At 41.8% G+C, this 25735-nt stretch overlaps 1 protein-coding gene across 4 annotated transcripts in view; it reads right to left on the minus strand.

The window, feature by feature from the left end:
- Positions 1–8407: 8407 nt before the first annotated feature.
- CLIC5 (chloride intracellular channel 5) overlaps positions 8408–25735 on the minus strand; it is an 86429-nt gene continuing 69101 nt past the window's right edge. For all 4 annotated transcript variants that reach the window (XM_074861399.1, XM_074861403.1, XM_074861401.1 and 1 more), the window contains 2 exons: positions 19977–20158; positions 8408–17677 (listed from right to left, as the gene is read on the minus strand). In XM_074861399.1, the coding sequence (XP_074717500.1) occupies positions 17510–17677; positions 19977–20158 (350 nt within the window). In that variant the 3' untranslated portion in view covers positions 8408–17509. The remainder of the gene's footprint in view (positions 17678–19976; positions 20159–25735) is intronic.

Consider the following 25735-nt stretch of genomic DNA (forward strand, 5'->3'; position numbering starts at 1 on the left):
CCAGCCTTGAGTACCTGCAAAAAGAAGCTGGGGGCTGCCTGCGCCCACTCCTCTGAGATCCAGGCAGAGATAATTTAATCCTCCTCTTCATTCCTATTTCATTAGTAGTAAATTGCCATGGTACACACAAATGAAAATGTTCACCCAGCCCATGTGTCAAAGGACAGCAAATGAGTAAAGCAAGCAGGGGGAGCACAAGGTGACAATGACTGTCAGTTGAAAATAGCCATTTCTGGTGCACTGGAAGGAACAATTCCTTTCAAGCTGCCATCTTACTTAAAAATGTAATTTCATTTCCAAATACTGACTTTAGATGAGTTATTTAACTTTTGTATCCTGGTTAGTAAATGAAGATTAATTGTTTTGGTAGGGGGTTGAGTGTGTGTTCAAACCAGCAATTTTATGTGGAAAATTTTGACACAATTACATTTTTTAATAAGAATTTCCTTCTGGCTGGAAAATATTTTTCATCTGGGATGGACATTGCACAGAAGGTCCTCTAACTGAGGAGTCAGACGCAGAAGATCTATGAGCTGTGCATTCAAATTTTCCAAAGCTGATGATAAAAATGAGCTGTACCCCCGGGACCCCCAAGTCACAAGTGCAGCAAGAGGATCCCGGCTAGATCTCTACAGGTGTTGAGTCACTCTCACGGCTCTCACCGCAATCTCTTTCTCTGGGAGACATCAGGATTTCACTGGCCTCACTACGGAGTAGATAAAGGCAGGAGATGAGCAGATCTGTGATGTCCATTCCTTTGGCTGCTATAGTGATGCTGGCACTGAGGAGATACGGGGTTGCCTGTCAGTATTATTTATCAATTGCATTATTTAGCCCCAGTGCTAAGCATGGTGAATCTCAACACTCTACATGAGACGGGAGGTCAAGAGCTAGCACGGAGCATGGTACAGATAGGTGTGGCAAAGAAAACAGGGAGAAAGAAATGGCAGTGACATTGTCATGGTTGTTCAGTGTCTGGCGTCCTATATGGTCCCAGAAATAAGTGGAAGACAGGGACACTTGGGGACTCAGAGAGGAGCTTTTCAGAGCATGGTCTGGCTAAACATTTTTGTAGAACCAGCAGATGGCAAAAAGGCCCTAAGGGAGCACCATTCCTTCTTGGTTTCAGCTTTCTCTCCCTAACTAACTCATGGTCTCTAAGTTTCTCTTGCAATTCACCACCACCCTTTTCCTCTCCCCTTCCTTTCCATGGAGGAGAAAACCCTCCTGAAAGCCCTTCTATTTATGCCAGGAATGGGAAGGCACTGATGATCCTGTGCTTCATACATTAATGTCCAGCAGATGAGGACTGAACTATTAACCTGGTCATTTGAGTGATGAGTGAATATCTCTAGACAATCATCTCTCTGCAAATGGAGGCTCCAGTAAGACATCTTTATCCCATTTGGATTGCAAACTCATGGGAGTAGCACAGTCACTTCAAGAACTTGTATTATTGACATAGAGTGTCATATTTTCATTATTAGATTGCTACACTACTATAATAGGATGTCAGGCTCTGTGGAAAACCTCTTTCAAAACTTGCTGTGCCAGATGATGCCGCTGTTACCCATTCACTATTTGTCACCATCCTTTACGCTTCCCTGTAGCTTTTCCAGAGGAAGAGTTTAACCAAGTGCTCTCCCATCACCTCCTGACAGAGCCAGGTAGCTTGTGCATAAACATCCTCATTGCTCATTCAAACTACTCCAGATAAACACTGTCATTGACTTAAGGAGTTCTCAGGCAATCCCTCGTCCATGGACAGAGTTGTGAAGGTTCTAGAAAACACCTGGGACAAGGACATTTTCCAGCAGCTCAGCAGTTTGCCTAGGAAATCACTGTCCATGGAGTTAGTTACAGCACCCAGGTGCCATGTAGATAAAACAAGTCTGGTGTACTGGGCAGAGAAAGGAGGATTTGTGAAGGAGGACCTCAGCCCTCTGTTCTGCCTGGGGTGGTTGGTGCCATGGTCTCACTTGGGCACTGTGGCTTGTGGCTACTGGGAGGTGCAGTCAATTTAAATCAGGTTGTGTCTCTCCCTGAAAAGCAAATGGTAAAATCACATTAAAATGTGACTTGTTGAATGGCAACCAACAGAACAAAACTCCCCAGACAGCTGCTTTACCAAGCGTTCCCTTTTCGACAGGCAGCTGGAACTGATAAAGCCATAATTGCTCCTTCCACTTCAGAGAGCATCGTGGGGAGGGGTGCACAGAAAGCAGTCTCTGTCCTACCTGGTCGGCACAAGACTTGAGTGGAAATGGTGCAAGGATGTAGAGAAAACTTTTTCTTTTTTTTTTTTTTTTTTTAACATCAGCAATTATCACGTCACCTAAATCCCTTGGTCCCTCTGCACCTTCCCAGCCCTGGTCCTGGTGGTCATGCCTATAGGGCCCTGGCACAGGGGAGGAAGCAGAGCCCCATGTTGCTCCTCCGTGCATGGCACAGATGCTCAGCAGCCAGTGGTTTGGCTGCCACAGGAGCCCCAGAATCAGGCTAGTTTCATAGGAAACAATGGCATTGTTGCCACTGACATAAACATCCTGGTGGCCCATTTGTATTTATCTGGTATTTCCATTCTCTGCTGATTAACCCAGCCAAGCGGGGTCTTCATGTGGTAATTACAGCACAGCTCATTTGTGTGTGTTTTACAATGGTGTTGATATAATCCCACTAGAGCACCCCAAGCATGTGCAAGGAGTTCCCACCAGAAATCTAAATAACGCCCCAGTGCTGCTGACAGCTTAATAACATGACAAAGTTCAGTCTCGCTGGATGTCAGGGACAGGAATGCAGCTCAGGCTGCTCTGACCTGGAGCTTTCAAAATACCGTACAGTTGAGGCTGAGCGTTTGACAAATAACCTTTTCTTTGCCTGTTCAAATCCATCAGACGTTACCAGGTGCCATGGAGAGGCCACATGCCACTGTTAAAATGTTAAATTGAGTGGCACGGCCATCGAAAGCTCTGGGGAGGGACATTTATCTTTATTATTATTGTTATTAATAATGCAGATATTGCTGTGCGTTGCATTCCAAGGTATTTTTGCAGCACTAAATCATCCAAACGCCCATCGACGGCCCTGATAAATCACACAATAAACCAAAATTCAATACAGCTGTCAGCCCAGACCCCAAGCAAAATCTCAGTGAGCTTAATTGTAAAGTTCAGGCAGGGACTGAGCCTGTTTGTGAGGGGACAAGCAGCAGCATGGCACTGCCATTTCAGGCTCTCGGGCAAGGCTGTATCAGCCTCTCCTCCCGCTCCTCAGTATCAGCGCTGCCACAAGCAGCGGGATGGGGACAGCTGCTCATAACAACATTTCTCATTGTTTTCCTCTTTCTGCTTTTTCACACTGTTTCTTTACTTCTTCCTATTTAAAGCTGCTTATCTCCATTTTTATTATTTCTACTTCTCCTTTTGCTCCTCTCTTTTCCTCACATTCTTTCCCTCTCCCCCCATCACTTGCCTTCTATCTCACCATCCCTTTTTTACTCTTTCCCTCTTCTTCCCCTCCCAATCCCCCCCATCAAAGCAAGGAAAGCGTAACCCAAAGGAAGAACAAGAATTGAACCTGTGCCAATGCAATGGGCCAAGAGGCTACATATGGAACCAGCAAATCACAGAGCCATGAAGGATGTTAGTGATTTAAAGTTATGTATATTGAAGTCTGGATCTCAAAATGAATCCATAATGGTAGAGGTAACTAATGGAGAGACTTAACTGACAGCAAGCAGAGTTTTTTCTTTAACATTGTTATGTTCCCACAAACTCCTCTTTTCCAGTCCCCACCCTTCCCCTGCTCCCCTTTCTGATTATTAGTTCAGCATCCACGTTGACAGTGAAAAGCTAAAGCTGCTGCTTTATGAATAAAGTTTTAAGCCCATACACCATAAATATGAGTGCTACTCCAGCTGGATGCAGAGCAAGGCATCCAACTGGCTCTGACAGCCACAGGGCTCACCCTGGGGAATCGTGCCCCACAGCAAGGGGTAGTGAATTTTCCTGGCCAAATGAGCATGGCAGCACAACTCTCACTGCAGTGTGATAAACAACCTCCCTAGGACTCGGGCTTCAAGAGAGACACAGTACTAAAGCCAGCCAGTCCCCTGTGACGGCTCAAAGACCAGCTGCACTGATTTTCTGTGATTATTACCGATACCCTGAATTAAAATGCCACTCGGAGGGAAGGATGCCACCATACATGTATACACACACATGTACAAATAGATGTACGTATGTGAGTATGCATACATATGCACACACACACAAAACATTATACAAAGAAAAGCTACACTAAAACATTATGATACTTGCAAAGCCAAACACTCTGAACTGAGGAAAGACCAAATACTGCTCAACTGAGCCGAATTTGCTGCTTTTTATGGTGGCACTGGGACCTGAGGTGGCAACAGTTGAAGTGCAGGAACTCTGAGCACTCCCAGCTGCACCTGAAAGGAGTGGGAACCTAACCCAAATATCTGTCTTTACTACTTAGTATATATACATATATATACACCATGCATATATATATATATATATGTATGTATGTCTAGACTGTGAGAGCCCTCTTGGGTCAGGCACCTCGCACCCTCCCAAACTAATCTGTCCCCAGCATTGTTTGGAAGTTTATTTGTCCAGAGTCTGTTTCTAATACGCAGTTTGCAGGCAGCCATCCAGTTTAGGAGGGTAAAACCAGTATGGACAAGAGCCACATTGTGCCAGTTTGTCCTAGAGACTGGGAGTTTTCCCAGCACATTGTATTTATTGGTACAACAGTACCCAGAAATTGCTGTGCAGTGCAACGTACTGTGAAAGATCATGTCTTAAATAGGTGAAACCGAGCAGCCAAAGTGAAGAGAAAACTCGTATCTGAAATTCTTACGCTGTGAAACATCATCCTGTCCCCCTTAGGGATACACAGAGTGATCTAATGAATGTTTGTGAAGCAGTTACAAATGTCACTGTTGCAGGAAGCACATGATACCACGGCTATTTTAAAGAGCTTCCTAACAAACTGAGTAATAAGGAATAAAGAAGGCCCAGCACCACCCATTGCCAAAAAAACAAATTGCATCACCCATTCAGGGCACCAAACAGGGCAGGACCTGCACAGGATGTGGTACACGAGCTGATGAAAGCTGGTACCACAACCCACTCACATGAGGAGGTGAACGAGGAATTCATGGGTGACCTGAACTCCAGCAGGTTCTGAAAAGTCTTTCCCTTGGCACCAGTAATGCTCTTTAATGTTGTTTTAACAAAGGTTGAGGGAAGGGAGACTTCTTGCAATACGTTCTTTCTCACACTTCTCAGTGAATATACTTCCATCCAGCTTTTCCCCAACCTGTGGCTTTCAATGCAAGGGAACTAGAAGAAATCTCCCATATTATCTCTGCCTTAGAAATCAGGAGCATAAGGGTTACTTAAGCACTAAAGAAAACACCCTTTCTTTTTGTTTTTGGCAATTTAGGCTTTCCAGACTGCTGCACCTTCTTCCCTATGGCATGAAATTCCCCTTCAAATTCCACAATGCTGATTTAAGGAGAAAAACAGATTAAAGCCCCTGGAGTGTACACACAACACACAAGAGAGAAGGGCTGTGTTTCCATCTAGCTGCTGAACAACAGGGCAGATTGGAGACTGGCCACCAGCTCCTGGCATTGCCACATTCAGCCCTGGGATGATGGTGCTGGAGGAGCCAGTTGCAGTCCTGCTGCGGAGCAACTAGACTGCGGGTTTTTCCTTTTCCTCCAGGCTTCACCAGAGAAAGGCTAGATACTGTTAGCGGTGGCTGAATATTGGCCAGATTATGGGGCATGTGGGTATAGCCTATATTTATTTTTTTTAAGTATATATTTGTTTGATGTTTTGCAAGCATCTGCTTAAGATTTCTGTGCTTATCTAACGGGAGGAAAGAGCCCATTCTTCCCAAAGCCAATTCAGTGCAAGAAAATGTCATAACACTGCTGGGCCCCTTTGTTTCATCCTTCGCCAGAGGGACTCCATAGTTCCTCTGCTACTTCTTGGAAAGCCAAGAGCAGTGGCTGGCAATTAAAGGCATCTGCTGGGCTCATGAAAGGAAAGGCATGCACGAGATATGAAGGATGGATGACACCTGAAATGTCTAAACTCTTGCCTGGCGCAGACTGGACTGATTGCAGCATGTCTAGCAGGATGTGTAGAGTGTTACAGCAGGTATTGAGATAAAAAAGAAAAACCAAACTAAACCCTCCTTGACAAAGTTTCCCCCCACCCCATCCTTGAAGGAAGAGGTGCCAGCAGCTCCATGGAGCCTGCTAAGGACTTTATTTTTTACATGGCAAGCAAGGAGAGACAGCAGTACAAATCCCCACCAGATAGAGCAATTAGCTGGGTAGAAGCGATCCTTCAGAGACCAAATGACCAAAAAAATGACCAGCAGCATAAAGACACGGCTGTGGAAAGGGGAAAGCTTTGGATTGTTCAGAGCAGATGCATAAGGAATGATAAAATAAAGACAGGAAATATGATGAGTGATCCAAGTTGTTACTCACCCCATTTTTCACCATTCAGGTCTGCAATCACAATCACTCATGCACAGAAACCTCTTTTCTGACACAGTGCCTAATGGATCTGATGCATTTGCTACCATAAAATATCACCTAGACCAGTGTCTGGAGAGCTTGAGACCAGCGTCAGGTTTGTTTGTACAATGAGAGAAGCCAGAGCTATAGGTAACTATTTTTAATGAAATAAACACTAAAAAGGCAACACCAGTGTGGAACATCTTTTGTGTGTGGTCAGTATGTTAAACCCCAAGGGCTGGGGCTCCTGGCACTACCCTTTGAAGCATTCAGTACCGGCCACTCTCAGAGATGCTCATCAGGATGGCATGATCTCCTACGTGTGGTTCTGGCAACACAGGGACATGATGGAGCTGTGCAAGGCGCAGGTTTCTACGAGAAAATGCACGGCAATGTTACCGGTCAGCCACAGCAGTGCTGGCCATGGCCAGCCCTCATGCAGCTGAGTGACCAAACAGCAAAGGTTTGTTTGTTTGCTCACCAAAATTTCAGGACTGGTTACAAACTAGGCAAAAAAAAAAAAAAAAAAAAGATTGTATTACCTTATTTATTCGTTCTTTGATATGTCCAATGGTGAGTTTTGCAGATGCCCTTGTTTTCCTCCATGCTGCCACGATAAAAGAGAAAGGGAGAGACTGTGTCTGCTACGAAGGTGCACCTGGGTGCTTGTGCATTGAGAGCTTAGTCCAAAAGCAATCAGCCGAGGCCCTGGACAACTGAATAGTTACTTCAGCACTGGTTAAAGCAGAAACATTAGGCTGACACTTACCAGCTTAGGTTTGAAGTATTTGATACAAATTCTCATTTTTATATCTCACCTCACATCAAGAGAGATGTGGTACTAGAGCGATGTGGCCCAAAGGGTGCAGTCTTTGGTGACATGTAAACTGGGAGAAATCCTACTTGTTCCTCTCCAGTTGCAGCTGTTGAATGATGAACTCGTGTTATTTGAGATGGACGGTGATTCCCTGTCATTTGCTGTGAGAGGGACTCTGAGACTCTGTCTCTAATGCCTCTCTGGAAGAGGTTTGCTTTGGGGAAGTTAAATTCAAAGAGTTTTTTGGAATAAAATTTACAATACTTCACATTTGTGTATCATAATATCAGAAAGGCCATTCTGGAGTGAGACCACCCAGCCCTACCTCAGCTGTGTCTAACGTCTCGCAGAAACAAGGCAAGTGGAAACCTACTTCTTACTGGACCCTCTCCCAGCCCTGGTATTCAGGGACCTCTTGACCTGGAAATTGCATCCAAACTTTCATGTTTAACATTAATGGATCTGTTCTTCATGGCGTTATCATATCCATATTTGAGCCCCATATTCATTTTGATCTGCACAGCATCCTCTTGTAAAGGGCTCCAAACTTTAATTATATACTGTGTAAAAAGGCAGGTCTTTCTGTTTGACTTAAACTTGCTGCTTGATTATTTCATTAGGAACACGTAACCTGTGATATGAGCAATACTGATTCTTTTATAGAGCTGTTTTATAACCCCAACAGCTCTCAGGTCCTGTGTGCTGTCCTTGGACGCTGCCTTGGAGAGTGCTCTCTGGTCCAGGCCAGCAGAGTACCACCAGCTGCATTAACTACACGGTACCAATCCCTGGGGGACAGCGCATGAGTTATACCCTGGCCATGTTTCTTCTTCTAGCACAGATGTAGCTTACTTGTCCTTGCTGTCTTTCCCTTTATTTCTATTAAATCGATTTTCAGATCCAGTGATGAGTATAGCTGTATTCAGCTATGAGCACACATTTTTTCTTGCAGCCAAGGGAATGTTGCCTGTTTAAAAAAAAAAAACAATTAAAAAATTAAACAAAATTAAGGAATAACCCAATGAGAAAATAAACCACTTTTATTCAAATTATCAGGTGTTAATCACTCTTGGAATATAAGTTTATAAACATCTCCAATTCGGGAAGATGGATTTCTACATTTAACACATACTCATTTGAAGGATACAAAAGAAATTTTTGCTCATTTATCCAAAAGCCTGAAATGAAACAATAAGCTACATTTTAATAAGATACATTTTTGCTTTTAAAAATTAAACTGTTTCTTCAATAATAAAATATACTACCTGTTATACAAAAAGGACATTAATTTTATTCACAGTTGACAGAGTACAGCCACACAGTCATAATATTACAGGTGAACTGCAATGACATTTTAATTATACTATTCCTATTATTATATATTATGAAGGTTAGAGCAGCACACAAAGGCTCTAATCAGGCTTCTGTTGTGTTAGGAGCTGCACATACAGAGAAGAAATATTTAGTTCCTACCCCGAAAGGTTACAGTCTAATCTAAAATTACCCACTAACAGAGGATGTGCCTCAACTGAAAATCACAAGTATGTGAAGGGATTTATCCTGTCTGTCTTTCTTATCTGATGGACACCCCTGGATACACAGTTACTTTTCACTGTCAACCACTATAAAATAGTTGTTTACAAATAAATGACGTTTCTTTGAAGTTTACCAGGTCCAAGTTTAAAGGTCATTCCTGCTTTCTCCTTAAGAGTTTCTGATTTTGGTTTTACCCCAGCAGCTCAGGTGGTGATAATCCAAACAGCCATTAGATATTTCTGAGGTTAATGACATTTTGGAGGAGAAAATCCAGTCTTGAACTTGGGTCTGGGACAGTACCTAAAAATTTGAGTGTCCTTTCAAATGAAGAGGTATCGTGCCTGATCATCATGTCATTGTTCACATCCCAAATTTTGCTTTTTAATGTCATTGCTATTTTTAAGCCACTGTGGGTCATCTTAGGGCCATTCAGGTCTCTGTACAGGTTGCTTTCACATTGAAGATGGGAAACTTGTCCATGTAGGACTTAGGACTTTCAGACTGGTTCCTGCTATCCTCTCTCAGTGGAAAGACAGTACAGTGGGCTCCCCTTCCTCTCTTTCAACCTCACACCTACCTCAAGGTAACCAGGATTGTGCCCCAAATCAGTCAGGATCTGACAATGCATGGGTTTTGAGGGAAAAAAGCATTTCCTTTCACTCCTAAGTCTCACTATGCAACTTGGTTTTGATCTTCAGGCTTTAGAACTGAGAACAGTCAGACTATAAAAATAGATCTGTTGATCGTTAGTTCATAAGTTTCTAGGCAATACAGAGCAGGACTCTTCAATTTTTTTAAAAAAAGAGAAAAAAAAAGGGGGGGGGGGTGTACCATCAGAGCTCTGAGGATTTGCACAGAAGAGGATCCATTTTCCAGAAACCAAAGTGAGTAGCTACAGGGAATGTATTCACATCCTCCGAAAATAGAGTCATGTGCATGTGCAGTCAGTTTTGCACTAGGAAAGAGTGTTGGGTTGGGGCTTGGGGTGGGTTTTTCACCCCAATTTCTTATGGTTAATAATGCCCAGTAATTTCCAGCACTAAACAATGCAATATACTCCTGGTTTATTTGAAACCCAAGGCTTGGACACAAAATGGCATTGGAAACGAGAAGTGAGGCAGCGTGGCAGCTCAGCACACTTAAGGGAACATTTTTAAGCCATTTAGCAGGAGTTTATTGCTTCAGCTCAAAGTCTTTGAGCATTCAAGCACGACAGGGTGTGCATTGTTGTGCCAGAATTGCCCGCCTTGGGTGTGTGTGGTGTGCGGCAAGGGGCCAAAGGCTGTGTTTAAACGCACCCGCACGAGAAATGCGATTTAGGCAGAACAAAGCCCACTCCTGTTGTGCCTCCCCGTGATTATAAAATAGATCTGTGTCGTTATAAATAGAAAATGACTGGTGACAAAGATGCTGCTTTGACTCACTTCTGAGGCCAAGCTCTTACGCTGCGGTTCCTGATGTCAGACCAATTTAGCGGCTGCGCTGCAGGCAAATGTGTCTGGTTCAGGGTTAGCCAGTCCACGTCTCATGATGGCTTAATCTCATTTTATAACAGCAGGGGATTCACTGTGGTCCTTCACAAGCAACGCTATCCGTTCACCCAAGGACGGTCCTGGACGCCTTCCGAAACGCACTGTGCGCACTGCAAGACTCAGATTGCTAAACAGCAAATTACCCCATCCTCCAAGGAGACTGTGAAACTATCTGGACCTGTGAAGCTGAGATCCTGCTTCTACACGAGTAAATGGTGCAGCTCTTGTTTACTCCAGTGGGAACAAAATCAAAGACACAGAAATAATAGTGCTGTTTCAAGAGTCTACGTTTTCCTCTTTACATCACCTTCTATCCCAACACAGCATTATTGAATTAAATAAAGCAGTTAAATAAGGTGAATATATATACATATAGTTTCTATGTCGTACAATCAGTAATTAAAAAAAAAAAAAAAAAAAGGAGATTGGAACTGAATCTTAAATCCCTATTGCAATTACTGGAGTATTCTGTTTGTTTTGTCCAAAGCATGCTCCTTAAAACAAACTGTAATCTTCTTGCTTAAATTATTTAATCAGAATCACATTTCTCTATATATTTTATACCATAGTTTATTCCCAAAGCTGGGGATAACCTCTCATTTCCTGAAAGCTCTTTAAAACTTCCTTAATGAAAAAGTAGAGAAATCTGCTGTTTGCAAATTCTGTTTACTTATCGCTTACTTCCAAACTAAAGTAGTTAATTTAATGAAGGGGGGGGAAAAAGAGTGAAAAAGAAAAAGATTAATGTGGTGCCCGTAGCCATTTCCCAAATTCTTCAGAGTTTATAGACCTAGGGAGACAGGGAAAGAGCAACTTCTCAGCAGTGTAGCAGAACAGGCTGGAATGACCCTGTGAAACCCAAGTGATTCTGGGAATTAAAGGATGTTCACTCCTGCTATGGTTCTACACGGCAAACTGCTTTTAGGGCTCCCAGTAGTACCCATTAGCAATAGCCAAGCTTTTCTGTTTTAATTTAATTTAATTTAATTTCCACCAACAAATTCCACCCTGTGGTGAGAATTGACAGTATCATGTTGAGAACCATTAAAGCATATTTGGATTGTTTTTACTCCATGTATATATAAAAAAAAAATTCCCCCACCCTTCTTAGTTTTCTTTAGACAAGCCACTTCATAATAAGAGTGAGGCAGACACAATGGAGGCATCGTTATACTGTGGGATACCACCATAGGGAGTGCGGTTGGAGATACAGCAGAACATGCCTTGGCATTACACTGCCAGTGTGGCCTGGACCCAGCTCCACTCCGAACCCCCCCACCATAAACCAGAATGGAGCCTGACAGCACTGGTGGTGTCCCTCCAGCTACCACCGAGACAGAGCTGGGTGCCCTGTCCTGCTTCTGTAGGAAGACTCTATATATCACTGCTGCTTCCTTTTCTCCTTGAGTGTTTTCTGTTCTCTGAGGACATCTTCACGCTTGAAACATCTTCGTGCTTATGTAGCCTTAGGCTCTACTGGGAATTCCTATTGGGAATTCCCCCACTGGGAATTCTGCCACTGGATTTCAAAGGAAAGAGAATTATAATGCTCTTCATTAATATAGGCTTTTCTGTCATGACTTTTAGGCCCCTATCCAGGCAAGCAGGCAAGCACATGTTTAACATTAAACACATGAGTAGCCTCTATTCACACGCTGCAAGCTAGAAATGCTCATTAGCGCTGGATCATGGCCCCAGCTGAGCTGCTAACACACTTCAGCTAGAGAGCCAGGCTGGAGAAAAGGTGGCACTGAATCCTTTCATCGTGGTTGCACCACGGCTGGCTGAGCAGCTGCGGCGTTTCCCATCGGAGCGCTGCTACTCCAGCGGCGATGGGTCGTCCAGTTGGCAGCAGAAGCACGACCTGCTGAGCTGCGACAATGTCATCATTCAGAGCGGGTTAGTTGATGAGCACAGCTCAAAATACACCACATTCAAGTGCATCCTCTGGAGTATTTTGAGCTTTAGCATCTCTCCAATACATGGTGAAAGGGGAATGATTTGGGGCAACAGGGGAATAACATGATTGCTGCGGTCTCTGAGATGCTGCTGAGTCCTGTAACGCTGCGTGGTGAGTGCCTGAGAAATTACACGGGGCTCTTCAGACCTTTACGTCACACGTTAAAACATGGACGGATCAAGCTTTGAAAACCATCGTCGGACAGGGTCTCTGTGCTTTCCTAGGGCTGGAGTGTTGCTTGGGATGTGGGGCAAGGAAATAAAACAGATTAATGTTTTCTGTTTTCCCTGCACATGAGCTAGAAGGGAAGAAAAGGCAACAGGACCCCTCTTTTCCCTGCCTAGCACTGAGTTAGTGGGCTGTCATAGTTCAGTGCCAGTACAAACCAGTAGATCCCTGCTGGCCAAGGAAGAGGGAAATTTTGTGACTCAGAGGGAACATCTTCATGCATCCTGGGGAAATCCCTAGGTAAAGTCACCTTAAACATGGCGCTTGCTCAGGTCTGTGCTGAAAATCACATTCCAGACTAAATAGTCTATCACTCTTGGTTAAAGTATCCCAGATGAAAAGACACATTTTTTTAAAAATGCTTTTAATACTGTTTTCTCCAAAAAAATCATTACCTCCTTCAACTTCTCAACAAGTATAAGCTTCACAGCTTTCCTGCCTCCTCTGGAATTACTAGGTCATTGCAGACATCAAAATTAATGAAGAGATGAAAGATTCAGCAGAAAGGCAAAATCTTACTGGAAAAATATTTCTTAATATCAAAAACAATTCAAGAATAATGAATATTTCTAGCAGAATAATAAACAAAGGCAAACTGCCTGATGCTTAAAAGAATACACATGGAGGAGGACATGAGATTTTGGAGCTATTTTTTTCTCTAAAACACAAATTCATTTCAAAAAGTGAATGTTTCCGTGTGCTTCTGGGGCTTCACAGAAGTGGGATTTCCACTGCCTACATTTTTGTAATACCTTAAACTCAGCTAATTAGCCAAAATTAGTCACTGCAGAAAGGGAGCTCTCTCTGCTTGTCACCTTTGTTGCTGGCACAGTGGTGGGAGCAGTGCTGCAAGCAGCGGCCTTTGGACTTCATCCCACAAGACGGATGGGTTGTGCTAAAACACGGTTCCCCATGTGCCCATCCATGAGCATCCTGCTACTTAGCACTGAGAAAATGGCAGAATTATTATGGCTGACTTGGAGATGACTTTGAGCAAGGCTGAGAGAGGAGGAAAGGTATCTGGAGGTTAAAATAAAATAAATCTGTATTCAAAATAAATGCTACGTGAAAATCAGCTGATCTTTCTTGTAGGAAACAAAGATGTCTAGCTTCTTTGTGGTGCAGGCTGTCATTCCTCCCTGGAAGTGGGTTTCAGCTGAACACAAGAGAAGAGATGGTAACCTGTAGCTCCATATTCCACACTAGTCCTGATAAAACAATATCATTATATGAATTTTCTATTGGAAAAAAATGTTTGTCAGAAGTTCTCTTTTAAAGAGTCTTGAAACAGATTCTTCCGTAGTCTTACCTGCACAGCAAGATGACCTCTTGGCAATTTAGTCTAACAGAAAATAAGAGTAACTAATATATGGGATGCTCTAGCACTCCCTTACCGCTGCTAATAGAAGAAAAATCAATATTAGTTCCAATATGAATGGAGTGTTGGATTGACTGAACAGGGAGCTTTGAAATAAATATCTAAGAAATGTTTGGATGAAATGGACATCTTTACAGACATTTGGTCTGCATTTCTGAAATGTAGATGATTAAATCCACATTGTTGGCTTCTTCCCCCTCTGCACTATGTCTTTCTTTACATCTTGCAAAAAATTTATGAACAAAGTTATTGTAAATCTGCAATGTCTGTCTTGTCACTTAGATTCTTTTCAGAAATGCTGGCTTGCCAATGTAGATATACAATCCTGTATGATTAATATTTATTACTTATAATTCTAACTACAATGGAAGGTCACCAAAAATACCCTGCCTAAAGGGGTCTGGAGCCCTTTAAAATCTCACTGGTGATGGATTCTGAGTCTTGAGAACTGAGCTCAAAAATCTTAGCAAAACACTTTTCTATGTAGGATTTCCAGTATTTCCTGCTTCTGACTATGGCTAAAGCCAAAAAGCACAAAGGTGAGTGAAAGTTACAGATCTGAAAACATGAGCTTGGATTTCAAACCCAAACTAAGGTCAGGGAATGCCTGAACCTGTCCGTAATCTTGGATCAGCCTATAATAGAGCTATGAGTAAGATGCAAAGTTAGGATGGAGAGCGAGACTTGAGTTCACACAGAACGGGCATGGAGCTGAAAACTGTTTAATTTTCCTCTTATTCTTTCTCATATCCATGAATACATTATATCTAGATTTTGGGAGGGGGGTGTTGGAAAAATGAAGATATTTAAGGACTTTTTTATTACTAATTAATAAACCTTGGGAATATATAGGTTTTATAATGAAATCCTAAAAAGATTTTAAGAACATGCAAATCATCTTACAAACACTCATTTTCTTTTTGGTATATATTTTTAAACATTTTTTAAAAACAGATGAGATTTGAAGTCACTGAGATCAACTGTGTTTTGGCCCTCTTCTAGCAAAACTAAAGTAAGACACAGAACATTTCAGAACCAGGGGATTCAGCAAATTGGTGAAGATTCACAGAGATGGAAGAAATCAGGAGAGACCCCGAACTGCTTCATTTACCCTGTCATACATCTGCTGCATGTTTGGACAGCCTTCTTTAAGGAGCTAAATATAATAAGCATAGAGCAAGAATCTGCATCTGCCTCTGCATCTTCATTCAAAAATCCACTGCAACTGTGATTAAGCAAAGCCACTAATTGAAGTACAAACCTGGAAAAAGGCAACTGAGACAAATGTAGATTCTGTTGATCGGCATGCTCCTAACCAAATCATAGTGAAAGTAAAAGAAGCCCAGTGACCATTAATCAGATAGAAGACTTTTCACTAAAAATTAATTTGCAGAGCATTGCTAATAACACTTTTCTAAGCAGACAGAGCCATCTTGACCAGCGTGCTGAGTGAAAACAAAACCAGAAAGACAGAGGAAAGGACTGAGTCAATTAAAATAAATAAATAAATAATTGTCTTAATTTAAAAAAAAAAAAAATCACAAATAATTCCAATCTCATGAAGAAATGTTTTTAACAAGCCACATGTGCTTGTGCAGACACTTCTAATCGCATTAGATTTTTCTGGCTGCTATTAGTGTTCTCTGAGCCAGTTGATTTCTCAGCAATATTTTAAAGAGTGCAGGCCTTTGCCCTCCAGTCCAGCCATTGTTAAAATAGCCCATTCTAGGAGAAGACTTGGGAGTTCATGCATTTTCTTCCAAGGTTTTGAAAGTTCACAACAAATTGACCACTGCATGTGAAACAATAGTCAACCACAAACTATCTTCACAGTCAACGAGCAACATTCTGCTCCCAGCTGGGTGTGTGTGAAAAGTGGAATAATCCCACCAAAGCAACAGGATGGCTTCAGAGTGTCATCAGCACCACATGGCAGAGGCTGGCTTTCGATGCTGTCTCCAGTCCTCCAGCTCTCTGACTGCAAACAAGCCTGCTGCGAGGTTCCCCTCAGTCACAGCTCACCAAATTGGGGTTCCCCTCAAATCAGTGCAGCTCTAGCAGCTCTGATCAGAAGGGGAGCCACACTGGGTCACAGCTTAGCTTTATTTTATCTTTGAAAAAATGATAAATCCCCCCAAACTGAAAATCGAGAGCCATGTGCACTGCTGTACATATTGGGGCACGTGAGTTTCATGCAAAAGAGCTGTCATTCTGTATTTGCTAAAGTAACGTGCAAATAATCACTAGTATAAAGCAGATTGTGTCAAGCAGATGCTACAGATAGAACAAAATAATCAGTTTTAGCAAACAATCCTAATCCAGAATTGTGTAACCCAGATCAGTAAACCCTGGAGGAGTGGGACTAAGGCATCATGCATGGATTTCTGCTAGCATACTTGCTGAATTTCTGGCTGGGAATGTGCCTCTCTCTGTTTTAGTCTTCCCTTTTTGAGGCTCTCAGAGCAAACTTCTCCTGGGGTGAGATGATGAGTGCTTGAAAGTGACCCATCTGGAGCCCAACGCGAAGAAAGTGCTTCCGCTGCCTGGAATTCATGTGCAGCAACAGCTTTCTCCTGCCTATCCAAGTTTCCCAAGATAGCAATTATAAAGGAACTGGCAACCATACAGTCAAGATGACAATATCCTCCGTGGTTTGGTTAGCTGTGCCAATTCCCTCTATCGTTGGAGTCAATATGCTGCCCCCATTATTGCTACGTCTGCGTGTCTCTACCAACTAGCAGATCCACTGGGCATTTTGGCACTAGCCCCACTCTTCCAAGGGCTGCCTGCTCAATTGCTCATTCACTCTCTTTCACTTTAGACATTCGGATCCAACAGCATCATGCAAATTTTATGCAAAGTAGCATCTGCAAGTCTGACGTATTCACTCAGGCTTCCCCTCTTGCGCCAAGTTAAAAATAAATACCCTATAAACTCTTGAGCCTGCTAAGACAGAATATACATTCAGAAAGGTTTTTTAAATATAACTGCTAAGAGCATTTCTCCTTTGCGGTCAAAATCTTTTTTTCCCCCTCTCTCTCTCTCATATTTTGCTCCTGATCAAGGATCTCAGTAGCACTGGGGGAAAAAGCATCCTTGAAATAACCTGCAGAAGAACCAGTTCTATATGTCCCTAACTCTTTTACTTGAAATTTCAGCTAATATCTTATCTTTAAAACTCCAAAGAATATCGGTGGTGATATACCCCCAACATGAAACAAGAAACTAGTAAAGTGGACTCATTTCCAATACTGATTGCGAATAATACTAGTTGAGCCAGATCTTAGGTTCAGATCTCAAAGGGTCTCCACCCCCCACACTAAGGCTGCCTTCTCTTTTCTCCAGGGAGAAGCAGATTTGTCTCTAACCAATACACTTGAACAGGTGAAGTCATAGGGATGCCAACCAGATAGCATAATGATAAAGTATATGTTAAGGCAACAAGGAGAAGAGTCTGTAAAAGGGGATATTGAGCCACCACTGAGGTCAGTTAGGACTTGCTGAGCCGCTTGGCCACGTCTGCGTAGGCTTGCTCAATTTCTTTGTCTGCCGCACAGGTGTTGATGAATTCATCCCTGGCATACGCATTCTTCAGGTACCGCCACAGCCCTGTCATCTCAGCCGGGAACTCAAAGTTGCGGTATTTCTTTGCAACAATCTAAACCAAAGACAAAAGAGGGAAAAAAAGCATCTTGTTAGTGCTATATCTCCAGATTCCTTTTTGGAGAGCTTCTTACTCTTTCTTGGCAAAGGAAAGAAATGCTTAAAGACTTGGGCTTAGAAAAGTCTGAAAAGTGAGTGTTGGTTGTCCCCTTTCTTACAAGGATACTACTTGGCCTAATGACACTCTAAGTCAGTGGCCTGGCTACTGTCACCAAATTATGACTTTTATGGTAACTGAATTTCACTAATTTTACCATATTGTTTTTTGGTGATTTTTACCAGTCTTCTGTACATCACTTAAAGCTGAGACGTCACATAAGAGCTGATTAGCTGACTCATAAAAAGCAGGATAGATTTAAGGGAAAGGCATTAGTAGCAATTATATATAATATATATAATTATATATTTTCATATTAACTATTATATTTATATTTAACATATTATATTTTATATATACTGCATTTCTATTTTTAATATATGTAATACATTTTGCCTAGCTAATGGTGTCAGAGGATGTAACCATCTACAGCTGTTGGAAGGCTGTATCTGTGTTCATGCAGAGGAAAAAATTCAGGGTGGTATGGGTACCATGATTGAGAAACCAAGATGATTTAGCAGATATTATAAACAGGAGTATTAGGATAAACTGGTGGGCGGAAATGGTTATTTCAAGACTTGTTAGACTAGGAAATTGTCTATCAAGGGAAATTTTCGATTTCTAAGAACACTCAGGCCCTTATTCAGGAAAATAGTTAAGTGCAAACTTAATTTTAAGCACCTGTATAGTCCCATTGAAGTCAATGGGACTAGTCTGTGCTTAAAGAGAGTTGGTTGGTTAAGTAGCTTGCTGGATTGGGATATTTCAGTTTTCCTGTAAGAATATACCATATAGAATAATCCTGTGGTGACAGAATGAACTAGCTGATAGGAAGGGATGGATTAGCTGATTTAATGAGTGCTTCCAATCTCTAATTTTTCTGACAGTATAAAATTGTTCTTGGGCATAAATTACATACATATGTGCCACAGAGTTCCCCTTTATTTTTAAAGCACATGGTAGAGCTGTTTTCCATCTCAGATTTCTTAGGACAGTCATGTTCTCAGAAATGACTGTGATTTGTTTTTATTACCAGGATCCACTCTGTATTTGCAAGTCCAAATCCTGTCCTAAACTGCATTTAGTTAAGCATTCTTGCCTTCAATGATGCTTCACACACACATGGGGATGATAAAACCTGCTGGGCAACTTAAGTCAGGATTTTCACAATTTCCAGCACACATCTTCCATCAGATGAAAAAGTCTTAATAATTTACCCTTTTTTCCCATCTGTAAAATGCTTTTCAGGCAATATCCTATGGCTATGCTCGTCTGAGAAATATTTTAATTCTCTTTTGACGTCTTTCATTTCATCCCAAGGAGACAGGAACCAGTAAGAGGCCACACATTCATTTTGCATTGTCTGACTCTAACGTCACCAATGAAGATGAGCCAACGAAAAGGCTAAACTTGTGAGGATATTATCACATTTCTTACTTGGTGACTTATGTGCTTATTTTTTTCAGTTTGGGGTTTTTTTTGGGTTTTTGGTTGGGTTTTTTTTTTTTTTTTGCATGTGTGCAGTCAGCTCCCAGGCTCAGTTTATGTTTTGGCTCATGGAGCCAAATTAGATGCATGACTTGGCTTTAATTCCTAGCTTTCTTGCTTGCCAAGGTCTGCCAGGTACTTGCTTTATTCTAAAGAAACATGTAAACTGATAAATTAAATAAATGCAACATTTAGAAGTCAAGATGATGTACACCACTTGCACTATACCAACGACCACTGTACATCTTAAATCCTGGACCTCAGCAGTGACTTTGATTTGTTAACTTCTCAGTGTGAAATACCAGATGGAACAAATATTCCCCAAAAAAGATGGACTGCTGCTCTTAAGTTACAAATGGGTGGGAACTGACTAAAGTTTTGACATCTCTCTTAAGAATAATGGGAACTAATTAAAATGAAATATGTTGTTACTTGCAGCAGAGTTAAAATAAAGAGATGGGATACCTAGATCTTAATACTGAGTTTGCCACTAATTAGTGATGGGACAATTTCCCCATGTACTAAATTACAAGGTAGGTTAAGTTAACCTATAGGAAATACTGAGGAGCAAAAGTGTGTTTCCAGCTCTGCTCTTATAGGACTTAAGATGCCTCTGCTGAAATAAATGTTGGCTTTAGCGCACAGCTGTCAGAACAGGGCACTTCATTATCAGATAAGGCTTCTTTGACCATCGAATGATAACTTTTACCTTGACAACATGGAGTTTGGGCAGAAGGTTGCAGTCAGCAAGTGTCAGGTCATCTCCATCCAGAAACTTGCGTTTAGACACTTTCTCCTCTTCAGTACTGTTTGCATCAATCTCCTCTGGTAGAGGGGTTCTCAGATAGTCATCCAGCTTCTTCAGAGCCTTCACCAAACCTCTTTCAAGGGCTTTGCCAAAAAGCAATGGATAAGTGATTAGGGCAGAGTAAGAATTATTTAGAAATGGTCATTGTCAATGGCTATGGTAGTATCTAGAAAAAAAAAGCCAAGAAGCATTTCTTTGTTGTTAATTTGTGCTCCAGTGACTACACAGTCTGATGATGAAGTAGCCCAGCAAGGTCTGCCTGAGGGTAAAGCTCATTCAGCAATGAAAAAAGGGGACACAGAAAACTGTTGTGCATGTCTTCTCCCGACTAGCTCCAAAAAAACCCAGTGAGAGAGATCATGGAAGTAAAGAACAGCTTGTCAGTATGATATACCAATAAAACACATACACCCTATGATATTCTGGTCTGTTGAGGCCATCACACAGTACATCGGAGATCTGTACGCCACTACATTATTTTTCTAAGCAGACAGGTAGGACTGTAATGAAAAGGAATTTTCTAGCATTACTTTAGCTCTAAAAAGTTGTAGTTTTACTACTTTTAAACCCCTTCCAGAGTAATTAAAGGCAATAGCAATAATTCCAGAGATGCTAACCAGAGCTCTCTGGAGCTGGAAGATACATTACAACTGAAATGAAAGTAATACATCAATAATTAAATACAACACTATACAAAAGAGATTAAATATTCAGCCACTCCTAAGATTCCCCTCACTTCAGGTTCAGCTTGGGTGCAAATTCTCTTTTTGATATGTCTCAAATCAGGTATCACAAAGGAGAAGAAACTTTGGACATCTCATTTCAATTACTAAAGACCATGTCCCACACTGCTGCTGGCTCCAACAAATTCCAGGCTTAAAATGCCACTTATAGATAATATACAGCAAAGTGTAAATTTTTTACTTAAAAATATCAACCTGGGCACAGAATTTGTGTTCTTATATGTTTCCAGCAGGATAATAGAAAAACTTGATTGCAATAATGGACTTAGAGAAAGCTGAAATGACTGTACACAGGTTTGCATGCTATTTAAACTGCAAACACTCTGGGGCAAGAAGGGTCTTTTGCATCTCTCTTCGAAGGGTGACAAGCACGATGGGGTCCCGGCCCCTGACAAGTGCCCCAAAGTGCTAAAGCAATATAGCTAAGAAACAGCAAGAATTTACAATGTGAAAAAAATAACATGACTCGTGGGCTTAGAGCCAGAATTTCAGCTGGTGAAAATTACCTGCAGTGATTTATACCTGCTGCAGATCTGGCCTGGAGTCAGCATTTAAGGCCTAAGACTGTAAAATCTTGTATCTCTGAGTAACTTACTGCCATTTAACTTAGGGGAGACTTCTCAACGCGTCAAGTTGCTCAGGCAGCGTAGCACTACAAGGCCTATAGAGATAAATACATTTACGGAGCACAAAGCAAGCTTAAACAGGCTGCAGCGATCGCCCTGTGTAGAGCAGCTTGCTGGCACAGGTAGTTCCGCTGGCTCTGCTGTCAGCCACCCCTGTGTTTTTGGCACGGAGAGAAAGGCAACGCGTACGGGGCCATTGAGAGAGCAGGAGCTGAACACCACAGAACATGATTTCTCTGCTGCCCTAACATCCATTAAACCTTGTGCCAGTGGTGGAAGTCAGATTAAGCTGCCTGATGTCTTGCTCCCACTGAAGCCTCTTGGCCAAGCACCAGGGAACCATACCAGCTCTTTTGTGGCTGATTCTTAGACACAGTGGCAAATCCTGGCTTAATTGATTGACTGGAGAAATGACTGCAATCCAACTGAAAACACCCCAACAAACATAGCAGGGAGGGAAAGAATTTTATTTCTGAAAGCAGAGCATCTAAAGCGACTGAAGTGCTGCCATCCATGAAACAAAAGTGTTGCCATCCCTTATTTAATCAATTCAAATTGAATTTTGACACTGACATTCTGCTGTCAGATGCTGGCAGTGGTGTCTTTAATCATCTGCAGCTGTGCTCCACCACACAACTTCTACTGAAGGGTAATAACTGTGTAGAGTGTAATATACCCCCATGTGGCAACACTCAGAACATTTAGCAATCTCTTTTTGGTTTGACCCGTAACACCTGTTGAACAGATAGTTCTTCTCTTGGTCAGCCTCAGACTACGTCCTCTTACGATGAATTAATTTAGAGACAATGGAATGGAATTACTGGGATTTAATTCAATTTTGCTCATCCAGACTTTAGAGGACTGGCTTAACGCTGAGCATTTTCCAGTATCCCCTTCACCCAGTAGGACTGTTGATTCTCTGAGTCATCTGCGCAATACATCCAGTACAATACTATATTAGATGCTTCATGCTAGCCCATGGGCTCAGTTAGGTGTGTGTATGAAGACAGGAGCAGCAGGTGAGATGTGTTTATATAACTTTTCTGGAACTTATTAGGGTTGGGGTTTTTTTTGCTCTTCTTGATATATCAAAGTGCGTCATGGCTGTCTCAGAAACAATGCCTGGAGTGAAGCCTATTTGTGACAGTGGGAAAAACATCTATCTGAATTCATACTTGGCGCTTGCATACGGCAGCTTTAGGCCAGAAATAAGCGTATGTTCAGGGTTCAACGCATCTGTGGCCTAATTTACAGGCTCTGCAGGAATCCACAGGATCCTGACATCTCACGGTGAAATCACCACACGGTCAGGACATTCTCATATCCTGATAGTCAAGAACTGGACAACTACTTGTGACAACAATGACCCCATTTAATTAATCAAAACTCTTCTGTTCCTAGTAAATCTCTCAGAACAAACATGAAAATAGAAAAGTAGTGAAAAAGGGAGAACTGTCTTTCTTCCAACTGAATACTGACAGAATTTTGAAAAGCTAAGAGAAGTAAGATCCTAAAATTGCCATTTCAAATGGAGTTTAGGTGCACAGGATCAGATTTTTAAAGCCTGTCAATGGTTGTCAAGGCATTTTTTGAAATCCATATGCAAATATCTATGTTGCAAATCCTACTTTCTAGGTGCCCTAACACATTCAGATTTATCTATAGGATTTGAAGTCTTGTGTTCCTTGAGAAGGTGCTCAGGGAAATCCCCACCCAAAGTAGAAGGATGCATAGAAGAACCTCAAAAATATTGAAGCAAGAGGCTTTTAAGTGCCACATCTCAGAAAGAGCCAAGTGTCTAATGCTGGCATGGGTGGGAGAACCCACCTTATGTTTGAATTTACCAGTGACCCCCCAGAAGAGAGAGGTATCAAAACCAGGTCAGTTTTTTCTTTCTTACAAAAAATCTGGGGAGAAGTGCTGTGATTTTACCAGTGGTATAGGGAGAGCAGTTTCCTGGAAAGTGAAAGACTGAGTTTCAAATGCCTTTTCAACATGATGTCAGCCCAGATCTGCCAGATGAGACCCCACCAGTGGAGTATCGGGTAATTTGTACAGCTCTCCTGTTGAACTGTTTCACTTTCCATAAATGACTCAACATTCAGTGGATGACGACTGAAGGCTGGCACCACAGGTAAAAGTCAGAAAAACTAACTCTCTCATTTTCGTTCTTATCTGGTCGATATTTAAGCATTATGTCAAAGGTGAAAAAATGTGAACAGAGACCAAGAAATTACCTCCTCAGAATATCCTACATCTCTGAAGGTTTTGGGACTCTTGCTGAAGAAATTGCTGACTGGGTTCATATCACTGAGCAAACTCAACAGAAGAAAGACTTAATTCTAAACCTTTCATACTACAACTATTTTGTGAAAATCTGGATGATGCTATACATTGTCTCCACTGAGAACATAGGGGACAGTGGGCACTCACCAGGACAGGGGTCTTGTGAATACCAGTCACAGCACTAGAGTGAATGAAGACATTTAAAAAGATGTGACTAATTAAAAAGTGACTAATTCCCCATTTGTGAACATACTAACCACAATGAGTTTCATAAGTGGCTAAGCAGCTAATTCCCTTGGCAACTTACCCTCTTGGAAACATCATTAAATAACTAAATAGGTTTGCTGATAACTGCTGAGGCTCCACTGCAAGTCAATGAGTGGAATGGGATTAATCTTCCCTGAAGAGAGTAAGTTAAATGAGTAGGTTTGAATTAAACACCCTGAGCTTTGTCTGTAGGCAGTGGAGTCTTCTTTTCTACACTTGGTTTAGGTGACCCCCTAAATCAACTGTGTGGAGAACTTTTCCTGAAGTGTCTAATCTCAGCCTTGCATTGTCTTGGTAATGTCAGGGTGGAGGATTCAACATTACAAAACCAAGTGAAACTATGCCTGAGAATGTGGCTCTGTGCTGCTTTTGAAATTTCTACCTCCAATTGCTTCCCCACCCTGCAGACTTTCAGTATGCACTTAGAGATCCCAGATGTGACCAGCTCTGCAAGAGCCCTGTCATCAGGTTACCTGTGCAATGGCTGCAATGGCTGAACTCGCGGAAACCAACTTTCTGGACAGTGAAATCACCAAGCACAAAGGCACCAGCATCGTATTGCCTCCACAGTGATGTATTTAATATAAATTCAATTTCCAAGAAGTTCTACCTGTGTATACATAAAATCCACAGCGGAATCATCTCTCTCACCCTTCACTACTCTGCTCTGGGCTACTTAGGCAGCCAAAGACAGCAATCGCAGTCGTGCCATGTCATCCCACCAATAGTAAACAAAGATATTAATAAAAAAACCTCACGAGCTCTTTGAGATTTTCCTTCTCCCTTCAAAACTATGCTTTTATACAACTTTACTTAAGAATCCTGAGTTAGAAGCCAGAAAAATAGCACTTTCCAACCTCAAAGCAACCACAGAACACTTAATGAATGCATTACCATCTGTCAAATGCACAGGGTGAGGTTCAATTTAGCTGATGATACCTAATTCACAGTGACGCTCTGTTTTCAGCAAAAGGTTACTTGATGTTGAACAATGAGATTAACAAATCCTGACATGCACAGAAATACAAATAATGTAACAAAAGTTAATAATTGGCAAAATTGTTCTCTCGGTTACACTGACATAAAAGAGGAGTAACTCCGCATTGTCAACAAGCTATTCCATATTTACTCCAGTTCAACCAAGAACAGACTTTGGCTCTGTTACTCAACTCTTCGAGCAAAAACTTCCTTAAACTATTAGCCTGTGCAACTATTTCCAGGGGACAAGAAGAATCCTTGTGTCTTAAAGTACTTACACCACAACTGAACAAAACATTGGAAAATGTAATGCATGGAGCAATCCTGCAAGTCAAGGGGAGGGCCAGATGACAAAGATTCATTACTAGGTACTCAGGGTGAAATTTTGGCCATACTGAAGCACATGGAAGTTTTGCTGTTCACTTCAGTGGGGTTAGGATTTCTCCAGCAGCTTTTAAAGCCAAAAGAGACTATTATAATCAGTTAATCTGACCTCCTAAATAATACCAGACATAAAACTTCCAGCATCATCGGTCATTTCCATCTCTATTTGCTGTGGGTCAAATAAGGCTGAAGCAAAATGGAAAGTAACTAGAAAGTAGTAAAAGAAAAATGGTTTGGAAAATGTAAAACTGATTCAGGCTGCCCACACCCACAGCATTTGCAGAGGTCAGACAAGGACTCTTCTTCCCCTTCCTTGAACTCCAAATATTTCCTTCCTTGTTTAATGTTGGGATGAGGAGAAATAGCAAAGCAGACA

Source organism: Strix uralensis, chromosome 3 (assembly GCF_047716275.1).
Source record: "Strix uralensis isolate ZFMK-TIS-50842 chromosome 3, bStrUra1, whole genome shotgun sequence".
In the NCBI taxonomy this organism is placed as follows: Eukaryota; Metazoa; Chordata; class Aves; order Strigiformes; family Strigidae; genus Strix; species Strix uralensis.